Source organism: Aquarana catesbeiana, linkage group LG07, assembly GCF_042186555.1.
Source record: "Aquarana catesbeiana isolate 2022-GZ linkage group LG07, ASM4218655v1, whole genome shotgun sequence".
Taxonomy (NCBI): Eukaryota; Metazoa; Chordata; class Amphibia; order Anura; family Ranidae; genus Aquarana; species Aquarana catesbeiana.
Window position 1 is genome coordinate 5,611,700 of NC_133330.1, and position 18,700 is coordinate 5,630,399.

Below are 18,700 nucleotides of genomic sequence, written 5' to 3' on the forward strand. Positions count from 1 at the left end.
TGAGCTTGTTGGACATCCCAATGCAAAACCATGGCCATTAATATGGAGTATCTCCCCTCCCCTCATGGCCATTAATATGGAGTATCTCCCCTCCCCTCATGGCCATTAATATGGAGTATCTCCCCTCCCCTCATGGCCATTAATATGGAGTATCTCCCCTCCCCTCATGGCCATTAATATGGAGTATCTCCCCTCATGGTCATTAATATGAAGTATCTCCCTTCCCCTCATGGCCATTAATATGGAGTATCTCCCCTCCTCTCATGGCCATTAATATGGAGTATCTCCCCTCCCCTCATAGCCATTAATATGGAGTATCTCCCCTCCCCTCATGGCCATTAATATGGAGTATCTCCCCTCATGGCCATTAATATGAAGTATCTCCCTTCCCCTCATGGCCATTAATATGGAGTATCTCCCCTCCTCTCATGGCCATTAATATGGAGTATCTCCCCTCCTCTCATGGCCATTAATATGGAGTATCTCCCCTCCTCTCATGGCCATTAATATGGAGTATCTCCCCTCCCCTCATAGCCATTAATATGGAGTATCTCCCCTCCCCTCATGGCCATTAATATGGAGTATCTCCCCTCCCTTCATGGCCATTAATATGGAGTATCTCCCCTCCCTTCATGGCCATTAATATGGAGTATCTCCCCTCCCCTCATGGCCATTAATATGGAGTAACTCCCCTCCCCTCATGACCATTAATATGGAGTAGCTCCCCTCCCCTCATGGCCATTAATATGGAGTATCTCCCCTCCCCTCATGACCATTAATATGGAGTATCTCCCCTCCCCTCATGGCCATTAATTTGGAGTAGCTCCCCTCCCTCATGGCCATTAATATGGAGTATCTCCCCTCCCCTCATAGCCATTAATATGGAGTATCTCCCCTCCCCTCATGACCATTAATATGGAGTATCTCCCCTCCCCTCATGGCCATTAATTTGGAGTAGCTCCCCTCCCTCATGGCCATTAATATGGAGTATCTCCCCTCCCCTCATAGCCATTAATATGGAGTATCTCCCCTCCCCTCATGGCCATTAATATGGAGTATCTCCCCTCCCTCATGGCCATTAATATGGAGTAGCTCCCCTCCTCTCATGGCCATTAATATGGAGTATCTCCCCTCCTCTCATGGCCATTAATATGGAGTATCTCCCCTCCCCTCATGGCCATTAATATGGAGTATCTCCCCTCCCTTCATGGCCATTAATATGGAGTAGCTCCCCTCCCCTCATGGCCATTAATATGGAGTATCTCCCCTCCCCTCATGGCCATTAATTTGGAGTAGCTCCCCTCCCTCAAGGCCATTAATATGGAGTAGCTCCCCTCCCCTCATGGCCATTAATATGGAGTAGCTCCCCTCCCCTCATAGCCATTAATATGGAGTATCTCCCCTCCCCTCATGGCCATTAATATGGAGTATCTCCCCTCATGGCCATTAATGTGGAGTAGCTCCCCTCCCCTCATGGCCATTAATATGGAGATGAGATTGGTGTAGGACAGAAAGTACTTGTTTTGAGAGAGTAATGCCGCGTACACACGACCGGTTTTGCCATCGGCCGTTGCAGTATCTGTATCTGGCTGCAGGCAAAACACCGAAGCAAAGGGTAATAGTAGAGGAGGGACTAAATACCTTCCCAGCAGCCAGCATCGGGTGGTGACTGATTATTAGGATCTGCTGGCTGCTGGGAGACACCCGATGGTGGACACCAGAACTGCAACCTTCTGCTCTGGCAGCCACGGTGCCACCAGCAGGCGATCCTGACACCCAGTAATAGACGAATCCTGTGAACATTTTCCATGTCAGAGATTTTTTTAAATGACTGATCACATTATTTTTCAGATGACGCTCTTTCCTGGACTCAGCCAGTTAAAAGTAAGTTGATCGACTTTTGCAGCTCAGTAATAAGGACATGCCTCCAATGTACTTCCATGTACAGTAAAACCTCGGTTTGAGAGCGTTTGGCAAGACAAGCAACATTTTAAAATAAATTTTCACTTGATTTACAAGCGATGTCTTGATATACAAGAAGCGTCAACTCACAAGTGAGTATTAAAGAGAAGAGAGGGCGCCTCTGAGTGTAGCAATATGGTTACATTTACCCCGGATGTCTGCATATTTAGATGTGTCTTTTTTAATCATCAACCATGTGAGTTGCTAAATGTTGTACCTTCATTAAATGTAATCATATTGCTACACTTAGAAACGCCCTCTCTTCTCTTTTATACTCTGGAGCTCCTGCTGGATTTGGCTTCTAATCCCCTTGTGGAGCTTCCATTTGTGGATGGACATTTTATAGATACACAACCAATCACATCGCTATAATCTTTTTCTATGGACTATAAATGTAAGGACTTATGAATAAATGGTTGTGGAACGAATCATCGGAGTTTCCATTATTTCTTATGGGGAAATTCGCTTTGATATACAAAGTGCTTTGGATCACAAGCATGTTTCCGGGAACAAATTATAATCGCAATCCAAGGTTTTACTGTATATATGTGAAGTTCAAATAAAAAGCTACGTAGATTTTTTTTATTTTTTATATATTTTCTTGCAATATTTGTGCTGATTTTGTGGAAAAAAATTTATTTCACAGTGAAAAAAAACATTTTTTTTTTAAATAGTCCACAAACTGAGGTTTATTCTGAGAATGAACCCAAAATCCCCGCTGACAATCAGATTTTTTATCTCATAAAAAAAAAAAACACAAAAGAGGGGAACTCTACAGAAGATAAAAAAACAATATGAAAATAAAAATGGTTTCTTAGAGTAAAAAATTGATATTGTTATAAACATTAAATGTATTCACAAAAACTTTGTGATCTGATCGTCTCTTCTCTGTCTCTATACGCAGCAGGAAGAACAGCAGGTATGTCATTATGATGTCATAGGGGTGGAGGATGGGACGGGGATGTTGTATAGATTTTAGTTTATACATGTCAATGGTTTCATCAAATTAATACAAAAATAATTTAAAAAATAATAAATAAATAATAAATAGTCTCTATGTGTTATTATTGCCCTCCTAATACTAGATAGATAGATAGAGAGCCAAGAAAGGCGGATACAATGTAACCAATCTCTCTATTGTTTTTTTTCAGGTCCCCGAGCAGGATGTAAGTTTTACTAATGCAGAAGATTTTTCACTTTAATCATCCAGTTGAGCTTACGCTCTAATGTCCCCTCCCCCACAGTCACACACTATTATTATTATACATGTGTATAGCTCTGACATATACCATAGCCCTGTACAGAGATCACTGAGCCAATCACATCAGTCTCTGCACCAGAGGAGCTTACACTCTAATGTCCCCTCCCCCACAGTCACATCAGTTTCTATACAGAGGAGCTTACACTCTAATGTCCCCTCCCCCCACAGTCACATCAGTCTCTGTACAGAGGAGCTTACACTCTAATGTCCCCTCCCCCACAGTCACATCAGTCTCTGTACAGAGGAGCTTACACTCTAATGTCCCCTCCCCCACAGTCACATCACTCTCTGTACAGAGGAGCTTACACTCTAATGTCCCCTCCCCCCACAGTCACATCAGTCTCTGTACAGAGGAGCTTACACTCTAATGTCCCCTCCCCCACAGTCACATCAGTCTCTGTACAGAGGAGCTTACACTCTAATGTCCCCTCCCCCACAGTCACATCAGTCTCTATACAGAGGAGCTTACACTCTAATGTCCCCTCCCCCACAGTCACATCAGTCTCTATACAGAGGAGCTTACACTCTAATGTCCCCTCCCCCACAGTCACATCAGTCTGTACAGAGGAGCTTACACTCTAATGTCCCCTCCCCCCACAGTCACATCGGTCTGTACAGAGGAGCTTACACTCTAATGTCCCCTCCCCCACAGTCACATCAGTCTCTATACAGAGGAGCTTACACTCTAATGTCCTCTCCCCCACAGTCACATCAGTGTCTGTACAGAGGAGCTTACACTCTAATGTCCCCTCCCCCCCACAGTCACATCAGTCTCTATACAGAGGAGCTTACACTCTAATGTCCCCTCCCCCCACAGTCACATCAGTGTCTGTACAGAGGAGCTTACACTCTAATGTCCCCTCCCCCACAGTCACATCAGTCTCTGTACAGAGGAGCTTACACTCTAATGTCCCCTCCCCCACAGTCACATCAGTCTCTGTACAGAGGAGCTTACACTCTAATGTCCCCTCCCCCCACAGTCACATCAGTCTCTATACAGAGGAGCTTACACTCTAATGTCCCCTCCCCCCACAGTCACATCAGTCTCTGTACAGAGGAGCTTACACTCTAATGTCCCCTTCCCCCACAGTCACATCAGTCTGTACAGAGGAGCTTACACTCTAATGTCCCCTCCCCCACAGTCACATCAGTCTCTATACAGAGGAGCTTACACTCTAATGTCCCCTCCCCCACAGTCACATCAGTGTCTGTACAGAGGAGCTTACACTCTAATGTCCCCTCCCCCCACAGTCACATCAGTCTCTATACAGAGGAGCTTACACTCTAATGTCCCATCCCCCACAGTCACATCAGTCTCTATACAGAGGAGCTTACACTCTAATGTCCCCTCCCCCACAGTCACATCAGTGTCTGTACAGAGGAGCTTACACTCTAATGTCCCCTCCCCCCACAGTCACATCAGTCTCTATACAGAGGAGCTTACACTCTAATGTCCCCTCCCCCACAGTCACATCAGTCTGTACAGAGGAGCTTACACTCTAATGTCCCCTCCCCCCACAGTCACATCAGTCTGTACAGAGGAGCTTACACTCTAATGTCCCCTCCCCCACAGTCACATCAGTCTCTATACAGAGGAGCTTACACTCTAATGTCCCCTCCCCCACAGTCACATGCCATTATTATTATACATGTATATAGCTCTGACATATACCGCAGCGCTGTACAGATGTGGGTAATGAGCTGTTCTCTCTCTTCCAGTAATGCCGAGGGGGAGAAGTAGAAGTCCGACTCGGGGTGATGTATATTTTATTGGATACATTAGATGTCTGGAGATCCGTGTGTCATACATGTGACTCTGTGTAGTAATATTAATCATGTGATGTCATATGTGTCTCTATGATGTCATTGCAGTGTTGCAGTACGCCCGCTTATTGAATAGTGTAAATTTAAACTCCCCCAGACTCATAGCCACGGAGGTTAACGTTGATGTCGTTCCAGCCATAGTGCGTAAGTCATTCCTCGGCTCTACTCTTCACACTTACAGAGCGGCCAATAACGCGGCTCGGATATCATTAATCCAACATTAAGTTTATTTTTAATGCAAGCCATATAAGTACCTGCGTGTGATTTTCTATCAGTCTCTTCCAAGCCCCTGTACAGCAGAGCTCAGAGAAGCAGCACAAGGAGCCAATCAGCTGTTCTGTGTTGCTAGGAGTAGAGCAACTAAGTGGTGAGCTCCCATGGGTCTGCTGCTTCTTCTTTCCCTGTGCAGTCCCAGGCTGGAAGCAGGGATGGGACCTGCAACAACAAAAAAACAAACAAACAAAAAAGAAACAGAGCCAGTATACTGACGTTTTTAAAACAATCGATGTAAACAAAAAAAACATTAAAAAAATTGATTTTAAATTGAAGTCAGTGTCACTTTAAGCATCTGCCATTGCTTGCCTAGGCCAGGGCTCTAGAAAGGACTTTCTGAATACATGATGACAAAGGATTGTCAGAGCCATGACTTTTGACACATAAAAAAAAAAAAAAGTAATATAATTAATAAATATATATATATATATATATATATATATAAAACATAAAAAAAATATATAATTAATACATATATATATATATATAATAATATATATAATATTATATATAAATATAATAATTATATCTATATATACAGTATAAATTCTGTATTTTTTATATATGTATTAAATATATATTGGATATATATATATATATTTATTATCCAATGGTTGTCACCGCACACAAATCAGGGATAAAAAAACGGTCCTGTAAAAGGACTGTAGTGCATATAAACCAAAAAAGAGAGCGGCACTCGGGGGGGTCCTGAAAGGTGAATGCACGATGGCGGTTTAATTCGACATTTCGACGGGACTTAAATATATTTATATTTATTATATATTTATTTATATAGTCCTGAGGAAGACGAGTTTGTGCCTCATAGAAATAAAATTTTCATTGTGCGTTTGGCTTTCAAGACCCGTGAGTGCCGCTGTCTTTTATATAAATATATATATATATATATATATATATATATATATATATATATATATATATATTTATTTATTTACTGTATATAATTATTTATTATGATTTTTTTATGTGTCAAAAGTTTTTTATATATGTTTTTTATATGTATCTCAGAAAATAATACATATATAATATATAAATATATATAGTAAACATAAGCAGATATGTTATATATATATATATATATATATATATATATATATATATATATATATATACACACACATACTGTATATATAATCCAAAAGAGAGACCGGCACTCACGGGTCTTGAAGGGTGAACGCATAGTGAAGATTTTATTTAGATGAGGCACAAACTCGTCTTCCTCAGGACTATATAAATAAAAATATAATAAATATAAATAAATAAAATAAATATATTTAATAAATAAAAAAAAAAAAATATATATATATATATATATATATATATTTTTTTTTTAAGCACAATGTAAAAATATTTTGCCTTATATAATAATAAAAATATGAACAAATATATAATAAATAGATATAGTAAATTTAAATTAATAAATATTAAATCAATATACATAAACTTACATATTACATATAAATAAATGTTAATGAATATATTATAAATATGCAATAAAAAGTTTTTTGGAGCATGAATGTAGAAATGTGCTCAAAAAAGGCACCTTACAACATGAAACATATATTCTGCTATATATATATATATATATATATATATATATATATATATATATATATATATATATACGCAGTGGGGAAAATAATGATTTGATCCCCTGCAGATTGTGTACGTTTTCCCACTTACAAAGAAATGAAGGGTCTATAATTTTTATCATTGGTGTATTTTATATGATACAAATGTTATAAATGGAGTTGCAGTTCGGGGAGTAAAAGTAGGTCCTCATGTGGTACACAGATTAGTCCTGTCAATGTAAGAAGGTTCTCCTAACGACAACTCGTTATGTGTATAAAAGACACCTGTCCACAGAATCTCTTTCTTCCATTCAATCCTCACCATCATGGGGGAAGACCAAAGATCTGTCAGAGGACGTCAGGGAGAAGATTGTAGACCTGCACAAGGCTGGAATGGGCTACAAGACCATCAGCAAGAAGCTTGGTGAGAAGGAGACAACTGTTGGAGTGATTATTCACAAATGGAAGAAATACAAAATAACCATCAATCGTCCTCGGTCTGGAGCTCCATGGAAGGTTTCTCCTCATGGGGTGAGGATGGTCATAAGAAAAGTGAGGGATCCGCCCAGAACTACACGGGAGGAGCTTGTGAAGGATTTCAAGGCACTTGGGACCACAGTCACCAAACAAACCATTGGTAACACAATACACCGCCATGGATTGAAATCCTGCAGCACCCGCAAGGTCCCCCTCCTCAGGAAGACACATGTAGAGGAACGTCTGAAGTCTACCAATGAACATCTAAATGATTCAGAGAAGGATTGGGAGAAAGTGCTGTGGTCAGATGAGACCAACATTGAGCTATTTGGCATTAACTCGACTCTCCGTGTTTGGAGGAAGAAATATGCTGACTATGACCCTAAGAACACCATCCCCACAGTCACACACGGAGGTGGAAACATGATGCTTTGGGGCTGTTTCTCTGCTAAAGGTTCAGGCCAACTTTGCTTTATGGAGGGGCCAATGGGCGGGCCATGTATTGTAAGACCTTGGATGAGAACCTTCTTTCTTCACCCAGAACACTGAAGATGGGTCATGGATGGGTCTTCCAGCATGACAATGACCCAAAACATACCACCAAGGCAACAAAGGAGTGGCTCAAGAAGAAGCACATTAAGATCATGGAGTGGCCTATCCAGTCTCCAGACCTTAAGCCCATAGAAAATGTATGGAGGGAGCTGAAACTTTGAGTTGCCAAGAGACAGCCAAGAAACCTTAAAGAATTAGAGAAGATCTGTAAAGAAGAGTGGACCAAAAAATCCCTCCTGAGATGTGTGCAAACCTGATCACCACCTACAAGAAACGTCTGACCTCTGTGATCACCAACAAGGGTTTCTCCACCAACTATTAAGTCATGTTTTGCTTGGGGATCAAATACGTATTTTACTCCATTTCTAACATTTGTATTGTGTGTTTTTTCTGGATTTTTGGTTGATATTCTGTCTCTATCATATAAAATACACCTATGATAAAAAAAAATATAGACCCTTCATTTCTTTGTAAGTGGGCAAAACTTACACAATCTGCAGGGGATCAAATCATTATTTTCCTCACTGTATACTGTATATAACAATATTAATAATAATAAATCAATACATATAAATAAATATATAATACATATAAATAAATAAATGCATGGAAATAAATATATAATACATATAAATAAATCAACACATATACATAAATATATAATATATAGAAATAAATCAATACATATAAATAAATATATAATAAATAGAAATAAATAAATGCATGGAAATAAATATATAATCAATAGAAATAAATCAATACATATAAATAAATATATAATAAATAGAAATAAATACATAACAAATAGAAATAAATAAATACATGGAAATAAATATATAATAAATAGAAATAAATCAATACATATAAATAAATATATAATTAATAGAAATAAATAAATACATGGAAATAAATATATGATAAATAGAAATAAATCAATACATATAAATAAATATATAATAAATAGAAATAAATAAATATATGATAAATAGAAATAAATCAATGTATATGTATATATATATATATTGTAAAATAAAAAGCTTTTTGGAGCACAAATGTAGAAATATGCTCAAAACATGAAACTTGGCACAAGAACCGTTTTCAGTATATATCCATCCTTCATGTGTGTTATCAGTTTTGTATGAAAAAACCAATTCTGAAAAAAAAAAGATCTCATGGGGGTTTTTTTTGCTCCTGTAAATAAATTTCATGTCTGTCTGGAATGAAGAATGAGGCGTCTATAGAGGAGAGAAGGGAGAGGACCTGCTGTGACGGCTGATCAGCTAAAATAACAATTTGTGAGAAATGGAAGCTGTCAGTTGTTAAATGTTTATTTCATTTAGAAAAAAATTTTTATAAAATAACCAGTCGGGCTGAAAAAAACACAAGTCAATCTAGTTCAACCAATAGAAAAAAATAAACAGAATATTTAAAACATATTTATTTTTTGTGATTTGTACATTTTGGAGTCCATTTCTAAAAAAAAAAAGGAAAATTGCTGTGTGAATGTCTCAGTCATTGGCACCGCCTTCGAGAATAAACGGTAATTTGCCTAATGTGTGTATTTCTTATGATTGCCAGCTCCATCTAGTGGCCATACTGTGGTATTTTCCTGAAATACCTCAATTACGGTGATTATTTGTCAGAGCTAGGAGGTAAATGCTTGAGACATTTGCTTTTCTTATATTTATAAGAAATGTCTGTATTTATTATTTAGTTATTTGTTTAAGATATTTATAAGAGCCCTTTATGTTGGCTGCACCGAATGACTTTATACATTTTTTCCTAACCCATTTATAAACATGCGGCGCGCTCATCCTTCGCACTTTTATTGGATGGTTCCTGAGACCCGAGACTAATAATTTGCACACTTATCTTTGTCATCTATTTTATACTATTGAACACTTTTATGTGAAAACCGTCCCGACCTGAAATAAGGAAGCCATGACTAATAATTCTTTATTCTTTGAAAACGTAAATTTATTTCCCCCCTTAGGCGTTCCTTCTGGCAGAAGGAGGAAAATCATGTATGACCTGAATCCGGTGGAGGAGGTAACAACAAATCTGCCGACTATAATTCCGGGACCAGGTAACTAAATCCCGTGAGGCGTGTCTTGTGTTGTGACCTCACTGAGGGGCCTTTCATATCAGTTGTGGTGCGTTAATGTGACGCATTTTAACCGTTTGCCCGCTGAAGATTTTTTTTTTTTTTTTTTTTTGCAAAGATTTGTTAAAATTTGCATTGCTTGCTAAAACTTACTGCAACCCCCACCCCCCCCCCCAACATTATATATATTCTGAAAACAGAGACCCTGGAGAATGAAATGGAGGTAGTTGCTCTGTGCATTTTGGCACAGCATCATTTTAAGAATTGTGGCTGCACCTTTCTTTTTGGATTTTTTTAGCGAAACATGGGGAGGTGACAGCAGAAAAAAGACTGAGTAGACCATCGAGTCTGCACATTTTTTTTTTTTTTTTTAATTGTTTTTGTGATTTTTTTTTCTTCGATTTTTGTTTTTGTTTGTTTTTTTCTGTTTTATTTTATTTATTTTTTGCTTTTTTTTTTTTTTTCCCCCATCCTGCATAGGGTAGCCCATTGATATTAGGCTGCCCTAAAACGCAACACGTGGAAGTGTGCAAAAAAAAAAAAAAGCCTACCTCCAGGTGTGAATGAGCCTCTAAATAAAGGTTTATATTTCCAGTATGATGTCATCCCGGAGACTTTACTTCTAGGGCCCCATTCACACCTCAGCGTTTTTGTAGCTTCAACCTCCAAAACGCTGTAGGAGGAAAAAAAAAAAAAAAACAATTATTCCCTATGGAGACGGGTCACATCTCCACTGAAAGTCGCCTGAAACCAAATGCCTGACGCTCAAAAAAAGTCCTGGAGCTTTTTTTTTTTGTAGCGCGAGTCGGGCATATTGGTGCGTTTTTAAAATTTTTTTTTTTTTTGTTCCATAGAAATGCATGGAAACGCTTGATTCGAGCGCTTGTGAATGTTTTTTCTGCTCAAATGCTAAATTGTAATGAAAATAAATATGAATTATATCATTCATCAAATAGTAAAATAAATAAATAAAGGCAATAATAAAAATGAATAAAACAGATAAAAAACCTTAACCCCCAACTCTTAACCCTAATATTACCCCTAATGTTAACCCCTAATCCTAATAATAACACCTAACCCCAATATTAAACCCTAACTCTAATATTCACCCCCTAACCCCAATATTAGCCCCTAACCTTACAAAATAAATAAATAATAATAAATAAATGAACCCCTAACCCCAACCCTTAACCCTTATATTACCCCTAATTTTAACCCCTAATCCTAACCCCCTAACCTTAATATTAACACCTAACCCTAATATTAAACCCTAACCCTAACAAAATAAATAAATAATACGTAAATAAATAATAATAATTAATAAATTAACCTCTAATCCTAACCCCAACCCTACTATTACCCCCCCCCAATGTTCACCCCTAATCCTAACACCTAACCCTAATATTAAACCCTAACCCCAATATTAACCCCTAACCTTAACCCCTAACCTAACAAAATAAATAAATAATACATAAATAAATAAATAATAATAAATAAATAAATGAACCCCTAACCCCAACCCTTAACCCTTATATTACCCCTAATTTTAACCCTCTAATCCTAACCCCATAACCCTAATATTAACACCTAACCCTAATATTAAACTTTAACCCTAACAAAATAAATAAATAATACGTAAAAAAAATATTAATAAATAAATAAATTAACTTCTAATCCTAACCCCAACCCTAAATTTACCCCTAATATTCACCCCTAATCCTAACACCTAACCCCAATATTAAACCCTAACCCCAATATTAACCCCTAACCTTAACCCCTAACCTAACAAAATAAATAAATAATACATAAATAAATAAATAATAATAAATAAATAAATGAACCCCTAACCCCAACCCTTAACCCTTATATTACCCCTAATTTTAACCCTCTAATCCTAACCCCATAACCCTAATATTAACACCTAACCCTAATATTAAACTTTAACCCTAACAAAATAAATAAATAATACGTAAAAAAAATATTAATAAATAAATAAATTAACTTCTAATCCTAACCCCAACCCTAAATTTACCCCTAATATTCACCCCTAATCCTAACACCTAACCCTAATATTAAACCCTAACCCCAATATTAACCCCTAACCTTAACCCCTAACCTAACAAAATAAATAAATAATACATAAATAAATAAATAATAATAAATAAATAAATGAACCCCTAACCCCAACCCTTAACCCTTATATTACCCCTAATTTTAACCCTCTAATCCTAACCCCATAACCCTAATATTAACACCTAACCCTAATATTAAACTTTAACCCTAACAAAATAAATAAATAATACGTAAAAAAAATATTAATAAATAAATAAATTAACTTCTAATCCTAACCCCAACCCTAAATTTACCCCTAATATTCACCCCTAATCCTAACACCTAACCCCAATATTAAACTCTAAGTTTAACCCTTAACCCCAATATTAAACCCTAACCTTTACCCCTAACCTAACAAAATAAATAAATAAATAATACATAAATAAATAAATAAATAATAATAAATAAATGAACCTCTAACCCCAACCCTTATATTACCCCTAATTTTAACCCCTAATCCTAACCCTAATATTAACACCTAACCCTAATATTAACACCTAACCCTAATATTAAACCCTAACCCTAACTAAATAAATAATACGTAAACAAATAACAATAAATTAATTAATTAACCTCTAATCCTAACCCCCAACCCTAATATTACCCCCAATGTTCACCCCTAATCCTAACACCTAACCCCAATATTAAACCCTAACCTTTACCCCTAACCTAAAAAAATAAATAAATAATACATAAATAAATAATAATAAATAAATAAATAAATGAACCTCTAACCCCAACCCTTAACCCTTATATTACCCCTAATTTTAACCCTCTAATCCTAACCCCTAAGACAAATATTAAACCTTAACCCTAACAAAATAAATAAATAATACGTAAACAAATAATAATAAATAAATAAATTAACCTCTAATCCTAACCCCAACCCTACTATTACCCCTAATATTCACCCCTAATCCTAACACCTAACCCCAATATTAACACCTAACCATAATATTAAAACCCTAACTCTGAGTTTAACCCTTAACCCCAATGTTAACCCCTAACCTTTACCCCTAACCTAACAAAATAAATAAATAAATAATACGTGAATAAATAATAATAAATTAATGAAACCCTAATATTAACCCTTAACCCCAATATGAACCTTAACCCCCTAACCTAACAAAATAAATAAGTAAATAATAAGAAAATAAATAGTAATAAATAAATAGATTTGACCCCTAACCTTGAAACCCTAACCTCTAACAAAAAAAGTAAATAAAACGAGAATAAATAAATACATAGTAAATAAAACCAGATGAAAAAGCTGAAAAACATAGCAACACATTTTTCTCTATTGGCTAATTAAAAAAAAACCCAACAAATCTCAAAAATGGTTTAAAAACACTCAAAAACACGCATACAAATGCCCGACAAAACGCTCAAAGTGCGACGCTCGGGTGTAAATGCATCTTGAGAAAGTAGGCGAAGTGTTATTTTGTTCCTTTTTTCTTTGTTTCTTCTGTGAGAAAAGATGAATTTGATACATAGTTACTGTAAGATTTCACAGGGCGAAAAAAACAGCAACATTTTCACACCGGCCAGTTTTGGTTTGGTGGAGATCCAATTTTTCTTACACTGGATGTTAAATACAATATACCTAAACATGAGAGGTCTAATCATAGAAAATCTCGCAGCCATCACAAATTATTCCCAAAATGTGTCTAATATATTTATTTCCAATGACAATAAGCGCCATCTAGTGGCCAAAATGCATTATTTTCCTGTTTGTAGTATTTCATGTAAAGAATACCAGGTTAGGGCCACTAGATGGAGCTGATGGTCAGAGGGAATAAGCATATTAGACATATTATGGGGATCATTGAGGACTGCTATGTAGATGCTGAAGCATTTGCAGGATGGATTTTTAATAAATAGACCCCCATCAGTGAACCGGCACCATTTATACGTGCGGGAGTATACGGAGTGTACGGGGTGTACGGGAGACGGCAGGCAGGGACATCACTTTCTACTTATTATTATTTCATTATATCTCTTTATAGCAGATGTCGCGGCTGTCGCATTAATAACTCTGCCGTTTGCGTCTGACAAAATTTTCCTTGGAATTGATGAAACACCGGATACCTGGATCAATCTGTTACACAGCCCGGACCTGGGTATTGTTTTATTCCTAATTTATACAATTCACATTATTCTCTGCTCCAGAGGAGCTTACACTCTAATGTCCCCTCCCCCATAATCACACACTATTATCATTATACATTTATATAGCTCTGACATATACTGTAGTGCTGTACAGAGATCACTGAGCCAATCACATCAGTCTCTGTACCAGAGGAGCTTACACTCTAATGTCCCCTCCCCCACAGTCACATCAGTCTCTGTACAGAGGAGCTTACACTCTAATGTCCCCTCCCCCACAGTCACATCAGTCTCTGTACAGAGGAGCTTACACTCTAATGTCCCCTCCCCCACAGTCACATCAGTCTCTGTACAGAGGAGCTTACACTCTAATGTCCCCTCCCCCCACAGTCACATCAGTCTCTGTACAGAGGAGCTTACACTCTAATGTCCCCTCCCCCCACAGTCACATCAGTCTCTGTACAGAGGAGCTTACACTCTAATGTCCCCTCCCCCACAGTCACATCAGTCTCTGTACAGAGGAGCTTACACTCTAATGTGCCCTCCCCCCACAGTCACATCAGTCTCTGTACAGAGGAGCTTACACTCTAATGTCCCCTCCCCCCACAGTCACATCAGTCTCTGTACAGAGGAGCTTACACTCTAATGTCCCCTCCCCCCCACAGTCACATCAGTCTCTATACAGAGGAGCTTACCTTCTAATGTCCCCTCCCCCCACAGTCACATCAGTCTCTATACAGAGGAGCTTACACTCTAATGTCCCCTCCCCCACAGTCACATCAGTCTCTGTACAGAGGAGCTTACACTCTAATGTCCCCTCCCCCCACAGTCACATCAGTCTCTATACAGAGGAGCTTACACTCTAATGTCCCCTCCCCCACAGTCACATCAGTCTCTATACAGAGGAGCTTACACTCTAATGTCCCCTCCCCACAGTCACATCAGTCTCTATACAGAGGAGCTTACACTCTAATGTCCCCTCCCCCACAGTCATATCAGTCTCTATACAGAGGAGCTTACACTCTAATCTCCCCTCCCCCACAGTCACATCAGTCTCTATACAGAGGAGCTTACACTCTAATGTCCCCTCCCCCACAGTCACATCAGTCTCCATACAGAGGAGCTTACACTCTAATGTCCCCTCCCCCCACAGTCACATCAGTCTCTGTACAGAGGAGCTTACACTCTAATGTCCCCTCCCCCACAGTCACATCAGTCTCTATACAGAGGAGCTTACACTCTAATGTCCCCTCCCCCCACAGTCACATCAGTCTCTGTACAGAGGAGCTTACACTCTAATGTCCCCTCCCCCCCACAGTCACACCAGTCTCTGTACAGAGGAGCTTACACTCTAATGTCCCCTCCCCCACACAGTCTCTGTACAGAGGAGCTTACACTCTAATGTCCCCTCCCCCCACAGTCACATCAGTCTCTGTACAGAGGAGCTTACACTCTAATGTCCCCTCCCCCCACAGTCACATCAGTCTCTGTACAGAGGAGCTTACACTCTAATGTCCCCTCCCCCACAGTCACATCAGTCTCTATACAGAGGAGCTTACACTCTAATGTCCCCTCCCCCACAGTCACATCAGTCTCTATACAGAGGAGCTTACACTCTAATGTCCCCTCCCCCCACAGTCACATCAGTCTCTATACAGAGGAGCTTACACTCTAATGTCCCTCCCCCACAGTCACATCAGTCTCTATACAGAGGAGCTTACACTCTAATGTCCCCTCCCCCCACAGTCACATCAGTCTCTATACAGAGGAGCTTACACTCTAATGTCCCCTCCCCCACAGTCACATCAGTCTCTGTACAGAGGAGCTTACACTCTAATGTCCCCTCCCCCCACAGTCACATCAGTCTCTGTACAGAGGAGCTTACACTCTAATGTCCCCTCCCCCCACAGTCACATCAGTCTCTGTACAGAGGAGCTTACACTCTAATGTCCCCTCCCCCCACAGTCACATCAGTCTCTGTACAGAGGAGCTTACACTCTAATGTCCCCTCCCCCCACAGTCACATCAGTCTCTATACAGAGGAGCTTACACTCTAATGTCCCCTCCCCACAGTCACATCAGTCTCTGTACAGAGGAGCTTACACTCTAATGTCCCTCCCCCACAGTCACATCAGTCTCTGTACAGAGGAGCTTACACTCTAATGTCCCCTCCCCCACAGTCACATCAGTCTCTGTACAGAGGAGCTTACACTCTAATGTCCCCTCCCCCCACAGTCACATCAGTCTCTGTACAGAGGAGCTTACACTCTAATGTCCCCTCCCCCCACAGTCACATCAGTCTCTGTACAGAGGAGCTTACACTCTAATGTCCCCTCCCCCACAGTCACATCAGTCTCTGTACAGAGGAGCTTACACTCTAATGTCCCCTCCCCCCACAGTCACATCAGTCTCTATACAGAGGAGCTTACACTCTAATGTCCCCCCCCCACAGTCACATCAGTCTCTGTACAGAGGAGCTTACACTCTAATGTCCCCTCCCCCCACAGTCACATCAGTCTCTATACAGAGGAGCTTACACTCTAATGTCCCTCCCCCACAGTCACATCAGTCTCTATACAGAGGAGCTTACACTCTAATGTCCCCTCCCCCACAGTCACATCAGTCTCTATACAGAGGAGCTTACACTCTAATGTCCCCTCCCCCCACAGTCACATCAGTCTCTATACAGAGGAGCTTACACTCTAATGTCCCCTCCCCCACAGTCACATCAGTCTCTGTACAGAGGAGCTTACACTCTAATGTCCCCTCCCCCCACAGTCACATCAGTCTCTGTACAGAGGAGCTTACACTCTAATGTCCCCTCCCCCCACAGTCACATCAGTCTCTGTACAGAGGAGCTTACACTCTAATGTCCCCTCCCCCCACAGTCACATCAGTCTCTGTACAGAGGAGCTTACACTCTAATGTCCCCTCCCCCCACAGTCACATCAGTCTCTATACAGAGGAGCTTACACTCTAATGTCCCCTCCCCACAGTCACATCAGTCTCTGTACAGAGGAGCTTACACTCTAATGTCCCCTCCCCCCACAGTCACATCAGTCTCTGTACAGAGGAGCTTACACTCTAATGTCCCCTCCCCCACAGTCACATCAGTCTCTGTACAGAGGAGCTTACACTCTAATGTCCCCGAATCCCCCCCCACAGTCACATCAGTCTCTATACAGAGGAGCTTACACTCTAATGTCCCCTCCCCCACAGTCACATCAGTCTCTATACAGAGGAGCTTACACTCTAATGTCCCCTCCCCCACAGTCACATCAGTCTCTGTACAGAGGAGCTTACACTCTAATGTCCCCTCCCCCCACAGTCACATCAGTCTCTGTACAGAGGAGCTTACACTCTAATGTCCCCTCCCCCACAGTCACATCAGTCTCTGTACAGAGGAGCTTACACTCTAATGTCCCCTCCCCCCACAGTCACATCAGTCTCTATACAGAGGAGCTTACACTCTAATGTCCCCTCCCCCCACAGTCACATCAGTCTCTATACAGAGGAGCTTACACTCTAATGTCCCCTCCCCCCACAGTCACATCAGTCTCTGTACAGAGGAGCTTACACTCTAATGTCCCCTCCCCCACAGTCACATCAGTCTCTATACAGAGGAGCTTACACTCTAATGTCCCCTCCCCCCACAGTCACATCAGTCTCTATACAGAGGAGCTTACACTCTAATGTCCCCTCCCCCCACAGTCACATCAGTCTCTATACAGAGGAGCTTACACTCTAATGTCCCCTCCCCCACAGTCACATCAGTCTCTATACAGAGGAGCTTACACTCTAATGTCCCCTCCCCCACAGTCACATCAGTCTCTATACAGAGGAGCTTACACTCTAATGTCCCCTCCCCCACAGTCACATCAGTCTCTATACAGAGGAGCTTACACTCTAATGTCCCCTCCCCCACAGTCACATCAGTCTCTATACAGAGGAGCTTACACTCTAATGTCCCCTCCCCCACAGTCACATCAGTCTCTATACAGAGGAGCTTACACTCTAATGTCCCCTCCCCCACAGTCACATCAGTCTCTGTACAGAGGAGCTTACACTCTAATGTCCCCTCCCCCACAGTCACATCAGTCTCTGTACAGAGGAGCTTACACTCTAATGTCCCCTCCCCCCACAGTCACATCAGTCTCTATACAGAGGAGCTTACACTCTAATGTCCCCTCCCCCACAGTCACATCAGTCTCTATACAGAGGAGCTTACACTCTAATGTCCCCTCCCCCACAGTCACATCAGTCTCTATACAGAGGAGCTTACACTCTAATGTCCTCCCCCACAGTCACATCAGTCTCTATACAGAGAGCTTACACTCTAATGTCCCCTCCCCCACAGTCACATCAGTCTCTGTACAGAGGAGCTTACACTCTAATGTCCCCTCCCCCACAGTCACATCAGTCTCTATACAGAGGAGTCTT

The 18,700-nt window shown here is 40.1% G+C and overlaps 1 protein-coding gene across 5 annotated transcripts in view; it reads left to right on the forward strand.

Moving 5' to 3' along the window:
- Positions 1 to 18,700, forward strand: part of LOC141102630 (inter-alpha-trypsin inhibitor heavy chain H3-like) — a 53,396-nt gene that overhangs the window by 25,837 nt on the left and 8,859 nt on the right. Inside the window, exons 14-20 of one of the 5 annotated variants that reach the window (XM_073591542.1) lie at positions 1,852 to 1,884; positions 2,864 to 2,881; positions 3,114 to 3,128; positions 4,943 to 4,978; positions 5,096 to 5,191; positions 9,932 to 10,024; positions 14,164 to 14,274. In XM_073591542.1, coding sequence (XP_073447643.1) covers positions 1,852 to 1,884; positions 2,864 to 2,881; positions 3,114 to 3,128; positions 4,943 to 4,978; positions 5,096 to 5,191; positions 9,932 to 10,024; positions 14,164 to 14,274 — 402 coding nt within the window. Of the gene's footprint in view, positions 1 to 1,851; positions 1,885 to 2,863; positions 2,882 to 3,113; positions 3,129 to 4,942; positions 4,979 to 5,095; positions 5,192 to 9,931; positions 10,025 to 14,160; positions 14,275 to 18,700 lie in introns of all 5 variants that reach the window. The other 4 variants (XM_073591541.1, XM_073591540.1, XM_073591544.1 and 1 more) reach the window with 4 other exon arrangements.